The sequence below is a fragment of the Pseudophryne corroboree genome, chromosome 2, assembly GCF_028390025.1.
Source record: "Pseudophryne corroboree isolate aPseCor3 chromosome 2, aPseCor3.hap2, whole genome shotgun sequence".
Classification (NCBI taxonomy): domain Eukaryota; kingdom Metazoa; phylum Chordata; class Amphibia; order Anura; family Myobatrachidae; genus Pseudophryne; species Pseudophryne corroboree.
In genome coordinates this window covers 203,338,691-203,356,227 of record NC_086445.1, presented here as the reverse complement: position 1 = coordinate 203,356,227, position 17,537 = coordinate 203,338,691, and the positions used below count along the sequence as shown (strand labels likewise).

Sequence of the window (17,537 nt, the reverse complement as noted above, 5' to 3'; positions counted from 1 at the left end):
CGTAGCGCGCCACCGTGCCCGCAGCGAGCCTACAAGGGGCTCATTTGCGCTCGCCACGCTGTCAGTATGCCAGCGGTCAGGCTCCCGGCGCCGGTATGCTGGTCGCCGGGAGCCCGGCCGCCGGCATACCATACTACACCCCTGCTTTTTGTATGTTTGTGCAATTAGTAAATTACCTTGTGATTAAAATATTTTTTTCTCATTCATACAATCTATATCTGCTGTATCAAACTAAGGTTGCAGTCTTCTAATCCTAACCTCCCCCACCCCCTCAGTCCAACACCTCTGTACTTACCATTGGGATTCTGCTGTCAGTATTCTGACTGTCGGGATCCTGAACACATCCACTTTTTTTAACCACGTATACATTTCTTTTGCCGCTTTATACCAGTGGTTGTATCAAAGGATACTAGTAAGCATACATTACACAAAATGAATGAAACATTTCATTTACTAAAACAATTTCTAAATGAAACATTAAAATAGGTTTGAACAAATAACAAAAAGATCAAAACGTTAAACTATTTTATTAACATGGCAAAAACAAAAATATATACAACCTAAACTGTTAATGTGAGCATTAAATGTAATTAAGAATGACAAAGTAAAGTTATGTATGCATAGGACATGAAGAACAGTGGCATAACAGTAATATGAAGCGTCTGTTCTAACTTAAAATGCTTCAGCGTTGTATCTAACATACAATTATGTAAAACTAACAGACAAAAAGAAAACTCTTGAACTGTAAATGTCACATTCACTGTTACATTAAGGACTAGATTTATTAGACAACAAACTCCAAATAAACTAACTTTAGAGTTATACAACAAAAGAGAAATAAAAACATAGGGTTGGCGATGCCCTGTCAGTGATGCAAAACGTGTTGTAAAATCAAACATACATAAATCCGTCTTAGTTTGTGACAAAGGTTGCAATGTGCTTTATTTTCATTAAAGAAATAAAAAACACATTTCCCCTGGCTCTTGTAACACTTACAGTACAATCTGAGGGGAAAACAAGTTAAATTATTAGGCTTGTGCTAAGTGCGCAAAGTGCTATTTTTTTAGTCCATAAGTCACAACAGCATAAATGTACTGACACAGCAACCAGAGGCCTCAGCTAGGCTGACCATACTAGCCTTTTAAACTGTAACACTCATGAATTATACAGGTTCTGTGGCTGGCTGACTTCAAGCCTGCATGTCACCTGATTTTAATCAGCCACAGAACCTGTGTAATTCAGGAGTGTCCCAGTTTTAAGGGCTAGTATGGTTAGCCTACCTTAGCCAATGGTATACAAACATGTTTGCATGTATTAGGATATATATGAGCCCCCCCACACACACACACACTTATTAATGGCCTTCTACAGTGTATAGTGACAGGACAATTCTCTCTCCCACACCCAGGTTATAAGCCACAGGCATTTCTTTAGCATTTCCTCTGCTGGCCTCATAGGCAGCCTATTCCAGCCAGTCTCAGTGAGCTGGAGCATAAAACATATTGATGCAACTGAAATCCAACAGTATGTTGGTGAATGCAGCCACAGAACTTCTATGGAGCGGTGTGTGTGCAGTCGACATCTGATTGTGCCGACATAAATCACCTAAGACATTGAACTTGAAATGATATATGTTCATTTAGCCTGACAAAAATGCATCTGTAGAGAGAGGTAAAGATGGTCTCAGAGTAACACAGGGTTAATCAATGGGGTACATACGTTTTGTCGACGATCAATACATTGAAAGTGAATATGTGGATATTAATATGCTAGTTCTGTAAGGCAGACCCCACTGAAGGGTAACTTACAGAATTCTAATGGTGTCGACATAACTTTACACATTATCGTTAAGAATCATGTTTAAGACTTTATCAAGAACCTAATAGTGGGGACTAAGGTGACCAGTCTGCAGCTCCTGAGCATTTACTAAACTGCAGCTGTCAGCAGCTGTTAGACCATGCTGGGAGTTGTAGTTTACGGGTGGAGGGAAAAGTACGCATCACCATCCCTTGGGCCAGTTGCTAAATTGATGACTCAAAGGGAACTCTAAAAGCACACCAAGTCTCATATTTGTGTCTAATTCTCCCTTTTTATGTTTGCCCAACATAGATATTAAAGATGCATAACGAAATCGGGGTAGATGTAAGTTTATTTGGTACGTGGTATCAGCGCATGTCATGGGCATTTATACCGCTTCTCCCACATGTAAGAGAGCTGTGATTACCGGCAAGTGCCCACATCATTATCAGCGCTGCTATCTACAAGATAGTGTGCCGATGTGCCGGGCAATGAAAGAATGGTCAGTGGTCAGACAAATGCAGCTATCGACTTTAACAGCTGCACGTGCCTCTGGGGGATTTCTGACTGGCACATGTGCAGAATGTACGCATCACCGGTCAGTGGCAGCAGTAGCAGTCGAAAGAAGGAGAGTGCACACACAGGTACTTTAACACTCTCCCTCTTCAGCAATTGTGTGCTTCATATATACTGCCGATATCAGAACCCACATCACCACGATCCAGAGGTGAAGCGGGTCTGCTCCGATAACGACCACAGCATGTATATTTATACATGTACACCTCAGTTTCAGAACTTCCACAGCTTTTACAAAGGTCTTACAAAAATTGCATTCAGGTTTCTAGCTTCTGTTTTTTTGTTTGTCTGCGCCATACATTTCATATAACAATTTAGGAGCACAGGCTGGGCAGGGCTCTGGGTTTCATTATAACTGGGGAGTGACCAGCTTCAACCCTTTGAAATTGTAGCCAACCCATACTAAGAAATAAAAGCTATGTATAGCATATATAATCCCCTGTACTAAACACAATTAAGACAATGAAGCATTTTAGTTACAGTGCCTTAAATATATCAACTGTAAGGCCAACAATTATTCCAGAATTGCTATCAGCTTGTTTTCTATCATTGTATGTTATAGGGTCCTCAACTACTCAACATTAAAGAAAAAAAAATCTTCTCGCCAGATCAATGAGAACAAATATTTGCCACCAAGTTTACAGATAGCTTTGTCTGGTGCACATGTATTTTAGCAGTTTATGTGCCTAAGATTTAAGTACCTAAATTTAACGGAATTTAATTTAATTGAATTTATGTACTTAAAGGTTCAAATGTAAACAGGGTTTAAAATTGTAAAAAGTCCCCTGGCAAGTAAAGGCCAATGTATTCAATCAATAAAAACGAAGTACAGAAAAAGAGGTCCACCAGTGCAATACAAAATAATGCGGATTAGAAAACTGCAATACTGTTTCCCAGAACTACTTTAAAATAAATTAGTTAAGTTATTGTGATTACACAAACACTGCTCGATTAAAAAGAAAGCGTTGGTGTAGAACCCAGCACTCGTTAATGTAAACACGTGCTGCAAGCCCCTGCAGTGGTATTAGTTTAATGGGGTCTATGGAGGAATCACAGTGAAAAGTAAAAGGTGACCGTGCTGCTTTTTACTGTGCGTTGCTCTGCGTTTCCTTTACAGAGCATGATGGTCAGTAAGTAAAGTTGAATTGGCTCCACAATCAATATATTGGTAGGTTTCCAAGGAGCTCTGCGACGTGTGTCCGATGTAGGAAAACTTCACTGACGTTCTGTATGAGGAAGGAGGAAAAGTTAGCTACCAATTTGAAGGCCAACTAAACACACTTCATAATATACCAAATAAAAATAAAATCATATGTATTAAAGATGAAAACACCTGCCTAATTGTCCTGCACATGTGTGTATCTAATAGAGAAAGACTTAACCCTCAGTCAGGCCTGACAGGCGCCACAAAGCTGTTCTCGCTCCCCTTTCCGCCCCAAGGGGGCGCAGGGGCCTGTCCCTCCTAGTACCTTCCTATCTCTAGGTTCGGAGGTTCTGTTCGAAACCCCCCTAGTCAGTTTTCCCGCCACCTGCGTAGAGTGCAGTAGTGACCCTCCTGGCCTCCCAGGCCCATTGGGCCCAAACTCCTCCGACTTTTGAAAGTTCATATTTCCTTTTATTTTCATCTATTAATTGTTTATTTTGCTCATTTTGTGAATGAAAATTACAAAGGTTGTGGATATTTTGTGGAAATATGTAGGTTTGTCCAGGGTGGCCTCTCAGGCACACTGTGCCTTTACATTTCAGTGTTTTTTGTTTTACTTACTCTAAGGTTAATAATAAGATTTTACTTACCGATAAATCTATTTCTCGGAGTCCGTAGTGGATGCTGGGGTTCCTGAAAGGACCATGGGGAATAGCGGCTCCGCAGGAGACAGGGCACAAAAAGTAAAGCTTTTCCAGATCAGGTGGTGTGCACTGGCTCCTCCCCCTATGACCCTCCTCCAGACTCCAGTTAGGTACTGTGCCCGGACGAGCGTACACAATAAGGGAGGATTTTGAATCCCGGGTAAGACTCATACCAGCCACACCAATCACACCGTACAACTTGTGATCTAAACCCAGTTAACAGTATGATAACAGCGGAGCCTCTGAAAGATGGCTTCCTTCAACAATAACCCGAATTAGTTAACAATAACTATGTACAATTATTGCAGATAATCCGCACTTGGGATGGGCGCCCAGCATCCACTACGGGCTCCGAGAAATAGATTTATCGGTAAGTAAAATCTTATTTTCTCTATCGTCCTAGTGGATGCTGGGGTTCCTGAAAGGACCATGGGGATTATACCAAAGCTCCCAAACGGGCGGGAGAGTGCGGATGACTCTGCAGCACCGAATGAGAGAACTCCAGGTCCTCCTTAGCCAGAGTATCAAATTTGTAAAATTTTACAAACGTGTTCTCCCCTGACCACGTAGCTGCTCGGCAAAGTTGTAATGCCGAGACCCCTCGGGCAGCCGCCCAAGATGAGCCCACCTTCCTTGTGGAGTGGGCCTTTACAGATTTAGGCTGTGGCAGGCCTGCCACAGAATGTGCAAGTTGGATTGTGCTACAGATCCAACGAGCAATCGTCTGCTTAGACGCAGGAGCACCCATCTTGTTGGGTGCATACAATATAAACAACGAGTCAGATTTTCTGACTCCAGCTGTCCTTGCAATATATATTTTTAATGCTCTGACAACGTCCAGTAACTTGGAGTCCTCCAAGTCACTTGTAGCCGCAGGCACTACAATAGGCTGGTTCAGATGAAATGCTGACACCACCTTAGGGAGAAAATGCGGACGAGTCCGCAGTTCTGCCCTGTCCGAATGGAAAATCAGATATGGGCTTTTGTAAGATAAAGCTGCCAATTCTGACACTCTCCTGGCCGAAGCCAGGGCTAGAAGCATGGTCACTTTCCATGTGAGATATTTCAAATCCACCTTCTTTAGTGGTTCAAACCAATGAGATTTTAGAAAGTCCAAAACCACATTGAGATCCCACGGTGCCACTGGAGGCACCACAGGAGGCTGTATATGTAGCACTCCCTTAACAAAGGTCTGGACTTCAGGGACTGAAGCCAATTCTTTTTGAAAGAAAATCGACAGGGCCGAAATTTGAACCTTAATAGATCCCAATTTGAGACCCATAGACAATCCTGATTGCAGGAAATGTAGGAATCGACCCAGTTGAAATTCCTCCGTCGGAGCACTCCGATCTTCGCACCACGCAACATATTTTCGCCAAATTCGGTGATAATGTTGCACGGTTACTTCCTTCCTTGCTTTAATCAAAGTAGGAATGACTTCTTCCGGCATGCCTTTTTCCTTTAGGATCCGGCGTTCAACCGCCATGCCGTCAAACGCAGCCGCGGTAAGTCTTGAAACAGACAGGGACCCTGCTGAAGCAAGTCCCTCCTTAGAGGTAGAGGCCACGGATCTTCCGTGATCATCTCTTGAAGTTCCGGGTACCAAGTCCTTCTTGGCCAATCCGGAACCACTAGTATCGTCCTTACGCCTCTTTGCCGTATAATTCTCAATACTTTTGGTATGAGAGGCAGAGGAGGAAACACATACACCGACTGGTACACCCAAGGCGTTACCAGCGCGTCCACAGCTATTGCCTGCGGATCTCTTGACCTGGCGCAATACCTGTCCAGTTTTTTGTTGAGGCGAGACGCCATCATGTCCACCATTGGTCTTTCCCAACGGGTTACCAGCAAGTGGAAGACTTCTGGATGAAGTCCCCACTCTCCCGGGTGAAGATCGTGTCTGCTGAGGAAGTCTGCTTCCCAGTTGTCCACTCCCGGGATGAACACTGCTGACAGTGCTATCACATGATTCTCTGCCCAGCGAAGAATCCTTGCAGCTTCTGCCATTGCACTCCTGCTTCTTGTGCCGCCCTGTCTGTTCACATGGGCGACTGCCGTGATGTTGTCCGACTGGATCAACACCGGTTTTCCCTGAAGCAGAGGTTCTGCCTGGCTTAGAGCATTGTATATTGCTCTTAGTTCCAGAATGTTTATGTGAAGAGACGTTTCCAGGCTCGTCCATACTCCCTGGAAGTTTCTTCCTTGTGTGACTGCTCCCCAGCCTCTCAGGCTGGCGTCCGTGGTCACCAGGATCCAATCCTGTATGCCGAATCTGCAGCCCTCCAATAGATGAGCACTCTGCAACCACCACAGAAGAGACACCCTTGTCCTTGGAGACAGGGTTATCCGCAGGTGCATCTGAAGATGCGACCCTGACCATTTGTCCAACAGATCCCTTTGGAAAATTCTTGTCCAGAATCATCCCTAGGAACAGCAGACGAGTTGTCGGCATTAACTGGGATTTTGGAATATTCAGAATCCACCCGTGCTGTTTTAGCACTTCTTGCGACAGTGCTAATCCCATCTCTAGCTGTTCTCTGGACCTTGCCCTTATTAGGAGATCGTCCAAGTATGGGATAATTAATATGCCTTTTCTTCGAAGAAGAATCATCATCTCGGCCATTACCTTTGTAAAGACCCGAGGTGCCGTGGACAATCCGAACGGCAGCGTCTGAAACTGATAGTGACAGTTTTGTACAACGAACCTGAGGTACCCCTGGTGTGAGGGGTAAATTGGAACGTGGAGATACGCATCCTTGATGTCCAAGGATACCATAAAGTCCCCCTCTTCCAGGTTCGCTATCACTGCTCTGAGTGACTCCATCTTGAACTTGAACTTCTTTATGTACAGGTTCAAGGACTTCAGATTTAGAATAGGCCTTACCGAGCCATCCGGCTTCGGTACCACAAAAAGAGTGGAATAATACCCCTTCCCTTGTTGTAGAAGAGGGTACCTTGACTATCACCTGCTGAGAGTACAGCTTGTGAATGGCTTCCAAAACCGTCTCCCTTTCGGAGGGGGACGTTGGTAAAGCAGACTTCAGGAAACGGCGAGGTGGATCTGTCTCTAATTCCAACCTGTACCCCTGAGATATTATCTGCAGGATCCAGGGATCTACCTGCGAGTGAGCCCACTGCGCGCTGTAATTTTTGAGACGACCACCCACCGTCCCCGAGTCCGCTTGAGAAGCCCCAGCGTCATGCTGAGGCTTTTGTAGAAGCCGGGGAAGGCTTCTGTTCCTGGGAAGGAGCTGCCTGTTGCTGTCTCTTCCCTCGACCTCTGCCTCGTGGCAGATATGAATAGCCCTTTGCTCTCTTATTTTTAAAGGAACGAAAGGGCTGCGGTTGAAAAGTCGGTGCCTTTTTCTGTTGGGGAGTGACTTGAGGTAGAAAGGTGGATTTCCCGGCTGTAGCCGTGGCCACCAAATCTGATAGACCGACTCCAAATAACTCCTCCCCTTTATACGGCAAAACTTCCATATGTCGTTTTGAATCCGCATCGCCTGTCCACTGTCGCGTCCATAAAGCTCTTCTGGCCGAAATGGACATAGCACTTACCCGTGATGCCAGTGTGCAGATATCCCTCTGTGCATCACGCATATAAAGAAATGCATCCTTTATTTGTTCTAACGACAGTAAAATATTGTCCCTGTCCAGGGTATCAATATTTTCAATCAGGGACTCTGACCAAACTACCCCAGCACTGCACATCCAGGCAGTCGCTATAGCTGGTCGTAGTATAACACCTGCATGTGTGTATATACTTTTTTGGATATTTTCCATCCTCCTATCTGATGGATCTTTAAGTGCGGCCGTCTCAGGAGAGGGTAACGCCACTTGTTTAGATAAGCGTGTTAGCGCCTTGTCCACCCTAGGAGGTGTTTCCCAGCGCTCCCTAACCTCTGGCGGGAAAGGGTATAATGCCAATAATTTCTTTGAAATTATCAGCTTTTTATCAGGGGCAACCCACGCTTCATTACACACGTCATTTAATTCTTCTGATTCAGGAAAAACTATAGGTAGTTTTTTCACACCCCACATAATACCCTGTTTAGTGGTACCTGTAGTATCAGCTAAATGTAACGCCTCCTTCATTGCCAAAATCATATAACGTGTGGCCCTACTGGAAAATACGGTTGATTCGTCACCGTCACCACTGGAGTCAGTGCCTGTGTCTGGGTCTGTGTCGACCGACTGAGGCAAAGGGCGTTTCACAGCCCCTGACGGTGTTTGAGTCGCCTGGACAGGCACTAATTGATTGTCCGGCCGTCTCATGTCGTCAAACGACTGCTTTAGCGTGTTGACACTATCCCGTAGTTCCATAAATAAAGGCATCCATTCTGGTGTCGACTCCCTAGGGGGTGACATCCTCATATTTGGCAATTGCTCCGCCTCCACACCAATATCGTCCTCATACATGTCGACACACACGTACCGACACACAGCAGACACACAGGGAATGCTCCTAACGAAGACAGGACCCACTAGCCCTTTGGGGAGACAGAGGGAGAGTTTGCCAGCACACACCAAAAGCGCTATATATAACAGGGATAGCCTTATAATAAGTGCTCCCTTATAGCTGCTTTATATATATCAAAATATCGCCATAAATTTGCCCCCCCTCTCTGTTTTACCCTGTTTCTGTAGTGCAGTGCAGGGGAGAGACCTGGGAGCCGTCCTGACCAGCGGAGCTGTGAGAGGAAATGGCGCCGTGTGCTGAGGAGATAGGCCCCGCCCCTTTTCCGGCGGGCTCGTCTCCCGCTATTTAGTGAATCCAGGCAGGGGTTAAATATCTCCATATAGCCTCTGGGGGCTATATGTGAGGTATTTTTAGCCTTTATATAGGTTACATTTGCCTCCCAGGGCGCCCCCCCCCAGCGCCCTGCACCCTCAGTGACTGCGTGTGAAGTGTGCTGAGAGGAAAATGGCGCACAGCTGCAGTGCTGTGCGCTACCTTTAGAAGACTGCAGGAGTCTTCAGCCGCCGATTCTGGACCTCTTCTGACTTCAGCATCTGCAAGGGGGCCGGCGGCGCGGCTCCGGTGACCATCCAGGCTGTACCTGTGATCGTCCCTCTGGAGCTGATGTCCAGTAGCCAAGAAGCCAATCCATCCTGCACGCAGGTGAGTTCACTTCTTCTCCCCTCAGTCCCTCGTTGCAGTGATCCTGTTGCCAGCAGGACTCACTGTAAAATAAAAAACCTAAGCTAAACTTTTTCTAAGCAGCTCTTTAGGAGAGCCACCTAGATTGCACCCTTCTCGGCCGGGCACAAAAATCTAACTGGAGTCTGGAGGAGGGTCATAGGGGGAGGAGCCAGTGCACACCACCTGATCTGGAAAAGCTTTACTTTTTGTGCCCTGTCTCCTGCGGAGCCGCTATTCCCCATGGTCCTTTCAGGAACCCCAGCATCCACTAGGACGATAGAGAAAAATCAGTTTTTTTGCATCAGATTTCGAAAATTCTCTTTGTACGTCCTAATGAAAGTCATTGATCACTTTAAGAGCGTTAGAATTGAGTTAATTAGGTGCTAATGACGATTTTCTAAAAGGCGCCTGTCAGGCGTACTGCGCCTAAACCCGGGAGTCCCAGAGGTGCGCCTAGTGGAGGGTTAATTAGCTCTAGCTAATAGCCTTGGGGGAAAAAAAGCTATTGAATGGCAGTAATTCTGTAAACCACGATCAGTCTTTTGTTGTTTTTTTTTTTCTTTCCAATAAAATAAAATATAAAAATATATGTACTAAATGAAAATGATGGGCTATTGAGACAATATGAACCTGTGGCTGTTAATATTAAAAAAGTATACTTGACACCCAATGACGGTAAAATTCTCAATAACATGAACTACTACAGCCAACAGGGAACTCGATGACTGATGAATGCCACCAGCAAGGCAAGTATTATTTTAACTCCATCTCAACCCAAAACGTAACGCGTATCTGTTTGCAGGCAGAGGTCTGCTACAAAGGCATTCTCTAGTATTCACTTTCATGTATAACCATATTTCCAATTGCCCTACTGCTGTTCTGAACAAAGATGTACTGACAAGCTGTAGGCTATAGTAACATGGTCAGCCATAAGAACGTGGGTCTGTACACCAACTTCCAGGAATGGAATCACAGGACGGCCTTGCTGTTATTTACTTTACTCTAAGTTTTCATGATAGAGCAGGACAATTAATAAGTAACTTCTTATTTACATGAAGTGCATTTTCTATGCAAATTAAATATGATTTTAATGTTGACTAATCCTTCATGTGTGAAGAGAGGGATCATCTTTTGAGACTGGCAATATGTTGGGGATTTCTTAATGAATTCAGATTTTTGTGTGTAACAAATGAACAGTGTAACGTTAGAAAACATTTTCACCAGCGATATAGGTTGTTGGGCTTATCTGAAGAGTTACTGCCTAGAAATCACCACATCTCCCATCTTTCTGAAGGCCTAATTTAGTGATGTACGTTAATCTGTCATTTAAGGCACATCTCCTATGTTTTGGGGACTGCATCTGCAAAATGGGTCCTGCGATACCTCATGCAGTTCCTCCAAATCTCTGCCTGATTGAAAGTCAGAGGCATTTGGGGAGGTGGTGTGGGGGCGTTCCTGGAAAGCGTTCCCAGAAACGGTGGCATGTTGCCCTGTTATCTGGGGAAAGCCAGAGGTCTGGGTGCCATCACACAGACTTCCTGGCCTCGCAGCCCCCGCTTCCGTCGGTCTGCTGAGAAAGCTGGAGCTTACTCATCAGTCCTTTTGAGTGGAACATCGTGACTGATGGTCGCAATGTTGGATCCCAGCTTTCAAAGTCGGTCGCAGTGCTGGGAATGCAGCTACATGCAGGAGGCATCTCTTGCATGTCCCCTCCTGGAGATTGGATGACAATACAATGCTGCTTGCATGCAGCATTGCATTTTCATCCACCACTGAATCAGGCCCAATGTCTGAAATAGAGTAAACACTGAAGGAAATCGGTGGCTTGACACAGCATGGTGTAGGCAGCTTCCTGCCAGAGCTCCTGCTAATATCCTGCTCTATCTCCGGTGTCCCTGGTGGTCTGTGGCAGAAAATTTCTGCAAGAGTGCAGTACATCCCTTTGCTCCTCCAGTGTGAATTTGGGGTTCCTCTGTGTCAGGCAGGAGTCCTAACTTACCTGATGGTGAAGTCTGTGATTGGATCTTGAGGGAGACTCTGCTCTCAGTGTAGCTGTTGCTCCTACTGCAGGTCTGTCTTCAAGCCTGCCTTCTGCTGAATCCTGTGATTGGGTCTCTTCAGTAGTCGGGCGGCTGGTTCTGAAAGCTGCTGGGGCAAGTGTGCTCTTCAGAGGTTTTGGTGACGGTATACTGTGGATTTCTGTGGCCCGTCTTCAGCATTGTCATGATGATGTCGCAATTACTGAGTCATGGTGCAATGAGAATCATGACTGGGACATAGCTACACCAGGATACAATTTATTTAGGAAGGATAGAATGGGAAGAATAGGAGGAGGGGTAGCAATGTATGTGAAAAAAAGCATAAATGCTACTTTAATACAAAATGTTGAGGACAAAACTGAGGCCCTTTGGGTCACCACGGAAACTGGGGAGAAGGACATTATTCGCATTGGGGTGATCTATAGACCACCAGGCCAGGGGCAGGATTTGGACAGGAACCTATTGTTGGACATCTCTAAAATGGCTTTAAAGGGAGAAGTTATAATCATGGGAGACTTTAATTTACCTGATGTAAATTGGGAGGGGTCCTTTGCAAGTTCAGCTACAAGTGGCAAATTTCTAAATTCCTTACATGGAGCATCTCTCAAGCAATTGGTGAGGGAGCCCACTCGCAAAGACTCAATATTAGATTTGATTCTTACAAATGGTGACAGGATATCAGACATATATGTGGGTGAGCACCTGGGATCATCAAGCAGTATGGTTTAGTATAAAGACAGGATCCAACTCCTGTCACACAAAAACAAAGGTGTTGGATTTTAGAAATGCTGACTTTGCAAAAAATAAAAACTTACTCACCGGTAATTCTATTTCTCGTAGTCCGTAGTGGATGCTGGGAACTCCGTAAGGACCATGGGGAATAGACGGGCTCCGCAGGAGACTGGGCACTCTAAAAGAAAGATTAGGTACTATCTGGTGTGCACTGGCTCCTCCCTCTATGCCCCTCCTCCAGACCTCAGTTAAGGAAACTGTGCCCGGAAGAGCAGACACAACAAGGAAAGGATTTGGAATCCAGGGTAAGACTCATACCAGCCACACCAATCACACTGTACAACTTGTGATAACCATACCCAGTTAACAGTATGAACAACAACTGAGCCTCAGTAACAGATGGCTCATAACAATAACCCTTTAGTTAAGCAATAACTATATACATGTATTGCAGAGAGTTCGCACTTGGGACGGGCGCCCAGCATCCACTACGGACTACGAGAAATAGAATTACCGGTGAGTAAATTCTTATTTTCTCCGACGTCCTAGTGGATGCTGGGAACTCCGTAAGGACCATGGGGATTATACCAAAGTTCCCAAACGGGCGGGAGAGTGCAGATGACTCTGCAGCACCGAATGAGCAAAGGCAAAGTCCTCCTCAGCCAGGGTATCAAACTTGTAGAACTTAGCAAATGTGTTTGAACCCGACCAAGTAGCAGCTCGGCAAAGCTGTAAAGCCGAGACCCCTCGGGCAGCCGCCCAAGAAGAGCCCACCTTCCTTGTGGAATGGGCTTTTACCGATTTAGGATGCGGTAACCCTGCCGCAGAATGAGCTTGCTGAATCGTGTTACAGATCCAGCACGCAATAGTTTGCTTTGAAGCCGGAGCACCCAGTTTGTTGGGTGCATGCAGGATAAACAGCGAGTCAGTTTTCCTGACTCCAGCCGTCCTGGCTACATAGATTTTCAAAGCCCTGACTACGTCCAGCAACTTGGAAGCCTCCAAGTCCCGAGTAGCCGCAGGCACCACAATAGGTTGGTTCAAATGAAACGCTGATACCACCTTTGGGAGAAATTGGGGACGAGTCCTCAATTCTGCCCTGTCTATATGGAAGATCAGATACGGGCTTTTACATGACAAAGCCGCCAATTCTAACACATGAATAGCTGAAGCCAAGGCCAACAGCATGACCACCTTCCAAGTGAGATACTTTAGCTCCACGGTCTTAAGTGGCTCAAACCAGTGTGATTTCAGGAAATCCATCACAACGTTAAGATCCCAAGGTGCCACAAAAGGGGGCTGAATATGCAGCACTCCCTTAACAAACGTCTGAACTTCAGGCAGTGAAGCCAGTTCTTTTTGAAAGAAAATAGATAGGGCCGAAATCTGGACCTTTATGGATCCTAATTTTAGGCCCATAGTCACTCCTGACTGTAGGAAGTGCAGGAATCGACCCAGCTGGAATTCCTCTGTAGGGGCCTTCCTGGCCTCACACCAAGCAACATATTTTCGCCATATACGGTGATAATGTTTTGCGGTCACGTCTTTCCTAGCCTTTATCAGCGTAGGAATAACTTCATCCGGAATGCCCTTTTCCGCTAGGATCCGGCGTTCAACCGCCATGCCGTCAAACGCAGCCGCGGTAAGTCTTGGAACAGACAGGGCCCCTGCTGTAACAGGTCCTGTCTGAGAGGCAGAGGCCATGGGTCCTCTGAGATCATTTCTTGTAGTTCTGGGTACCAAGTTCTTCTTGGCCAATCCGGAACGATGAGTATAGTTCTTACTCCTCTCTTTCTTACTATCCTCAGTACCTTGGGTATGAGAGGAAGAGGAGGGAACACATAAACCGACTGGTACACCCACGGTGTCACTAGTGCGTCCACAGCTATCGCCTGAGGGTCCCGAGACCTGGCGCAATATTTTTTTAGCTTTTTGTTGAGGCGGGACGCCATCATGTCCACCTGTGGCAGTTACCAACGGTTTACAATCTGTGTGAAGACTTCTGGATGAAGTCCCCACTCTCCCGGGTGGAGGTCGTGCCTGCTGAGGAAGTCTGCTTCCCAGTTGTCCACTCCCGGAATGAACACTGCTGACAGTGCTAGCACGTGATTCTCCGCCCATCGAAGAATCCTTGTGGCTTCTGCCATTGCCATCCTGCTTCTTGTGCCGCCCTGGCTGTTTACATGGGCGACCGCCGTGATGTTGTCTGACTGAATCAGTACAGATTGGTTTTGAAGCAGGGGCTCTGCTTGACTCAGGGCGTTGTAGATGGCCCTTAGTTCCAATATATTTATGTGTAGAGAAGTCTCCAAGACTTGACCACGGTCCTTGGAAGTTTCTTCCCTGAGTGACTGCCCCCCCATCCTCGGAGGCTTGCATCCGTGGTCACCAGGATCCAGTCCTGTATGCCGAACCTGCGTCCCTCGAGAAGATGAGCACTCTGCAGCCACCACAGCAGAGACACCCTGGCCTTTGGGGACAGGGTGATCAACCGATGCATCTGTAGATGCGATCCGGACCATTTGTCCAACAGATCCCACTGAAAGATCCTTGCATGGAACCTGCCGAAGGGAATTGCTTCGTAAGAAGCCACCATCTTTCCCAGGACTCGCGTGCAGTGATGCACCGACACCTGTTTTGGTTTCAGGAGGTCCCTGACCAGAGATGACAATTCCTGGGCCTTCTCCTCTGGGAGAAACACCTTCTTCTGTTCTGTGTCCAGAATCATTCCCAGGAAAAGCAGACGCGTCGTAGGGATCAGCTGCGACTTTGGGATATTCAGAATCCAGCCGTGCTGTTGCAACACTTCCTGAGAGAGTGCTACGCTGACCAACAACTGCTCTTTGGACCTCGCCTTTATGAGGAGATCGTCCAAGTACGGGATAATTATAACTCCCTTTCTTCGAAGGAGTATCATCATTTCGGCCATTACCTTGGTAAATATTCTCGGAGCCGTGGAGAGACCAAACGGCAACGTCTGGAATTGGTAATGACAGTTCTGTACCACAAACCTGAGGTACTCCTGGTGAGGTGGGAAAATGGGGACATGCAAGTAAGCATCCTTGATGTCCAGCGACACCATAAAATCCCCCTCTTCCAGGCTTGCAATAACCGCCCTGAGCGATTCCATTTTGAACTTGAACTTCTTTATATAAGTGTTCAAGGATTTTAAATTCAGGATGGGTCTCACCGAACCGTCCGGTTTCGGTACCACAAACATTGTGGAATAGTAACCCCTGCCCTGTTGAAGGAGGGGAACCTTGATTATCACCTGCTGGAGGTACAGCTTGTGAATTGCCGCCAGTACTACCTCCCTTTCCCTGGGAGCAGCTGGCAAGGCTGATTTGAGGTAACGGCGAGGGGGAGTCACCTCGAACTCCAGCTTGTATCCCTGAGACACAATTTGTACAGCCCATAGATCCACTTGTGAGCGAACCCACTGGTTGCTGAAGTTTCGGAGACGCGCCCCCACCGCACCTGGCTCCGCCTGTGGAGCCCCAACGTCATGCGGTGGACTTAGTGGAAGCAGGGGAGGATTTTTGTTCCTGGGAACTGGCTGCCTGGTGCAGCTTCTTTCCTCTACCCTTGCCTCTGGCCAGAAAGGATGCTCCTCTGACCCGCTTGCCTTTCTGAGGCCGAAAGGACTGCATTTGATAATACGGTGCTTTCTTAGGCTGTGAGGGAACCCGAGGCAAAAAAGTCGACTTCCCAGCAGTTGCTGTGAATACGAGGTCCGAGAGACCGTCCCCAAATAGTTCCTCACCCTTATAAGGCAAAACCTCCATGTGTTTTTTAGAATCAGCATCACCTGTCCACTGCCGAGTCCATAATACTCTCCTGGCAGAAATGGACATTGCATTAATTCTAGATGCCAGCAGGCAAATGTCCCTCTGTGCACCCCGCATATATAAGACGACGTCTTTTATATGTTCTATGGTTAGCAAAATAGTATCCCTGTCGAGGGAATCAATGTTGTCTGACAGGGTATCAGTCCATGCTGCTGCAGCACTACACATCCAGGCTGAAGCAATAGCAGGTCTCAGTAGAGTACCAGAGTGTGTATACACAGACTTCAGGATAGCTTCCTGCTTTCTATCCGCAGGATCCTTTAGGGCGGCCGTATCCTGAGACGGCAGTGCCACCCTTTTAGATAAGCGTGTTAGCGCCTTGTCCACCCTAGGGGATGTTTCCCAACGTAACCTATCCGTTGGCGGGAAAGGGTACGCCATCAGTAACCTCTTAAAAATCACTAGTTTCTTATCAGGGGAACTCCACGCTTCTTCACACAAATCATTTAATTCATCAGATGGGGGAAAAGTCACTGGCTGCTTTTTCTCCCCAAACATAATGCCCCTTTTGGTGGTAACCGGGTTAATATCAGAAATGTGCAATACATCTTTCATTGCAGTAATCATGCATCGGATGGCTTTTGTAGACTGTACATTTGTCTCATCCTCATCTACACTGGAGTCAGACTCCGTGTCGACATCTGTGTCTACCATCAGAGCTAGCGGGCGTTTATGAGCCCCTGACGGCTTCTGAGTCGCCTGGGCAGGCGCGGGCTGAGACCCCGGCTGTCCCAAGGCTGCTGCGTCATCAAACCTTTTATGTAAGGAGTTGACACTGTCGGTTAAGACCTTCCACATATCCATCCAATCAGGTGTCGGCCCCGTCGGGGGCGACACCACATGTATCTGCCCCTGCTCCGCCTCCACGTAACCCTCCTTATCAAACATGTCGACACAGCCGTACCGACACCGCACACACACAGGGAATGCTCAGACTGAGGACAGGACCCCACAAAGCCCTTTGGGGAGACAGAGAGAGAGTATGCCAGCACACACCACAGAGCTATATAACACAGGGATTTACACTGCTAATAAGTGATTTTCCCAATAGCTGCTTGTTTGTATCGATTTGCGCCTATATTTATGTGCCCCCCCTCTCTTTTTAACCCGTCTTGTACCTGGATACTGCAGGGGAGAGCCTGGGGAGCGTGCTTCCAGCGGAGCTGTGAAGAAAAATGGCGCTGGTGTGCTGAGGAAGAAGGCCCCGCCCCCTCAGCGGCGGGCTTCTGTCCCGCGTTTTGTGTGACTTAATGGCGGGGGTTTGCACACATATACAGTGCTAGACTGTATTATGTGTGTAATTTGTGCCAAAAGGTATTATAATTGCTGCCCAGGGCGCCCCCCCGCCCCCAGCGCCCTGCACCCTACAGTGACCGGAGTGTGTGGTGTGCTGTGGGAGCAATGGCGCTCAGCTGCAGTGCTGTGCGCTACCTTCATGATGACAGGAGTCTTCTGCCGCCGATTTCAACTGTTCTTCTGTCTTCTGGCTCTGCAAGGGGGACGGCGGCGCGGCTCCGGGAACGGACGATCGAGGTCAGGCCCTGTGTTCGA

At 47.0% G+C, this 17,537-nt stretch overlaps 1 protein-coding gene across 1 annotated transcript in view; it reads right to left on the bottom strand.

The window, feature by feature from the left end:
- Nucleotides 1–510: 510 nt before the first annotated feature.
- Nucleotides 511–17,537, bottom strand: part of TMEM106C (transmembrane protein 106C) — a 59,738-nt gene continuing 42,711 nt past the window's right edge. Inside the window, exon 8 of the mRNA XM_063952233.1 lies at nucleotides 511–3,599. Coding sequence (XP_063808303.1) covers nucleotides 3,485–3,599 — 115 coding nt within the window. The 3' untranslated portion in view covers nucleotides 511–3,484. The remainder of the gene's footprint in view (nucleotides 3,600–17,537) is intronic.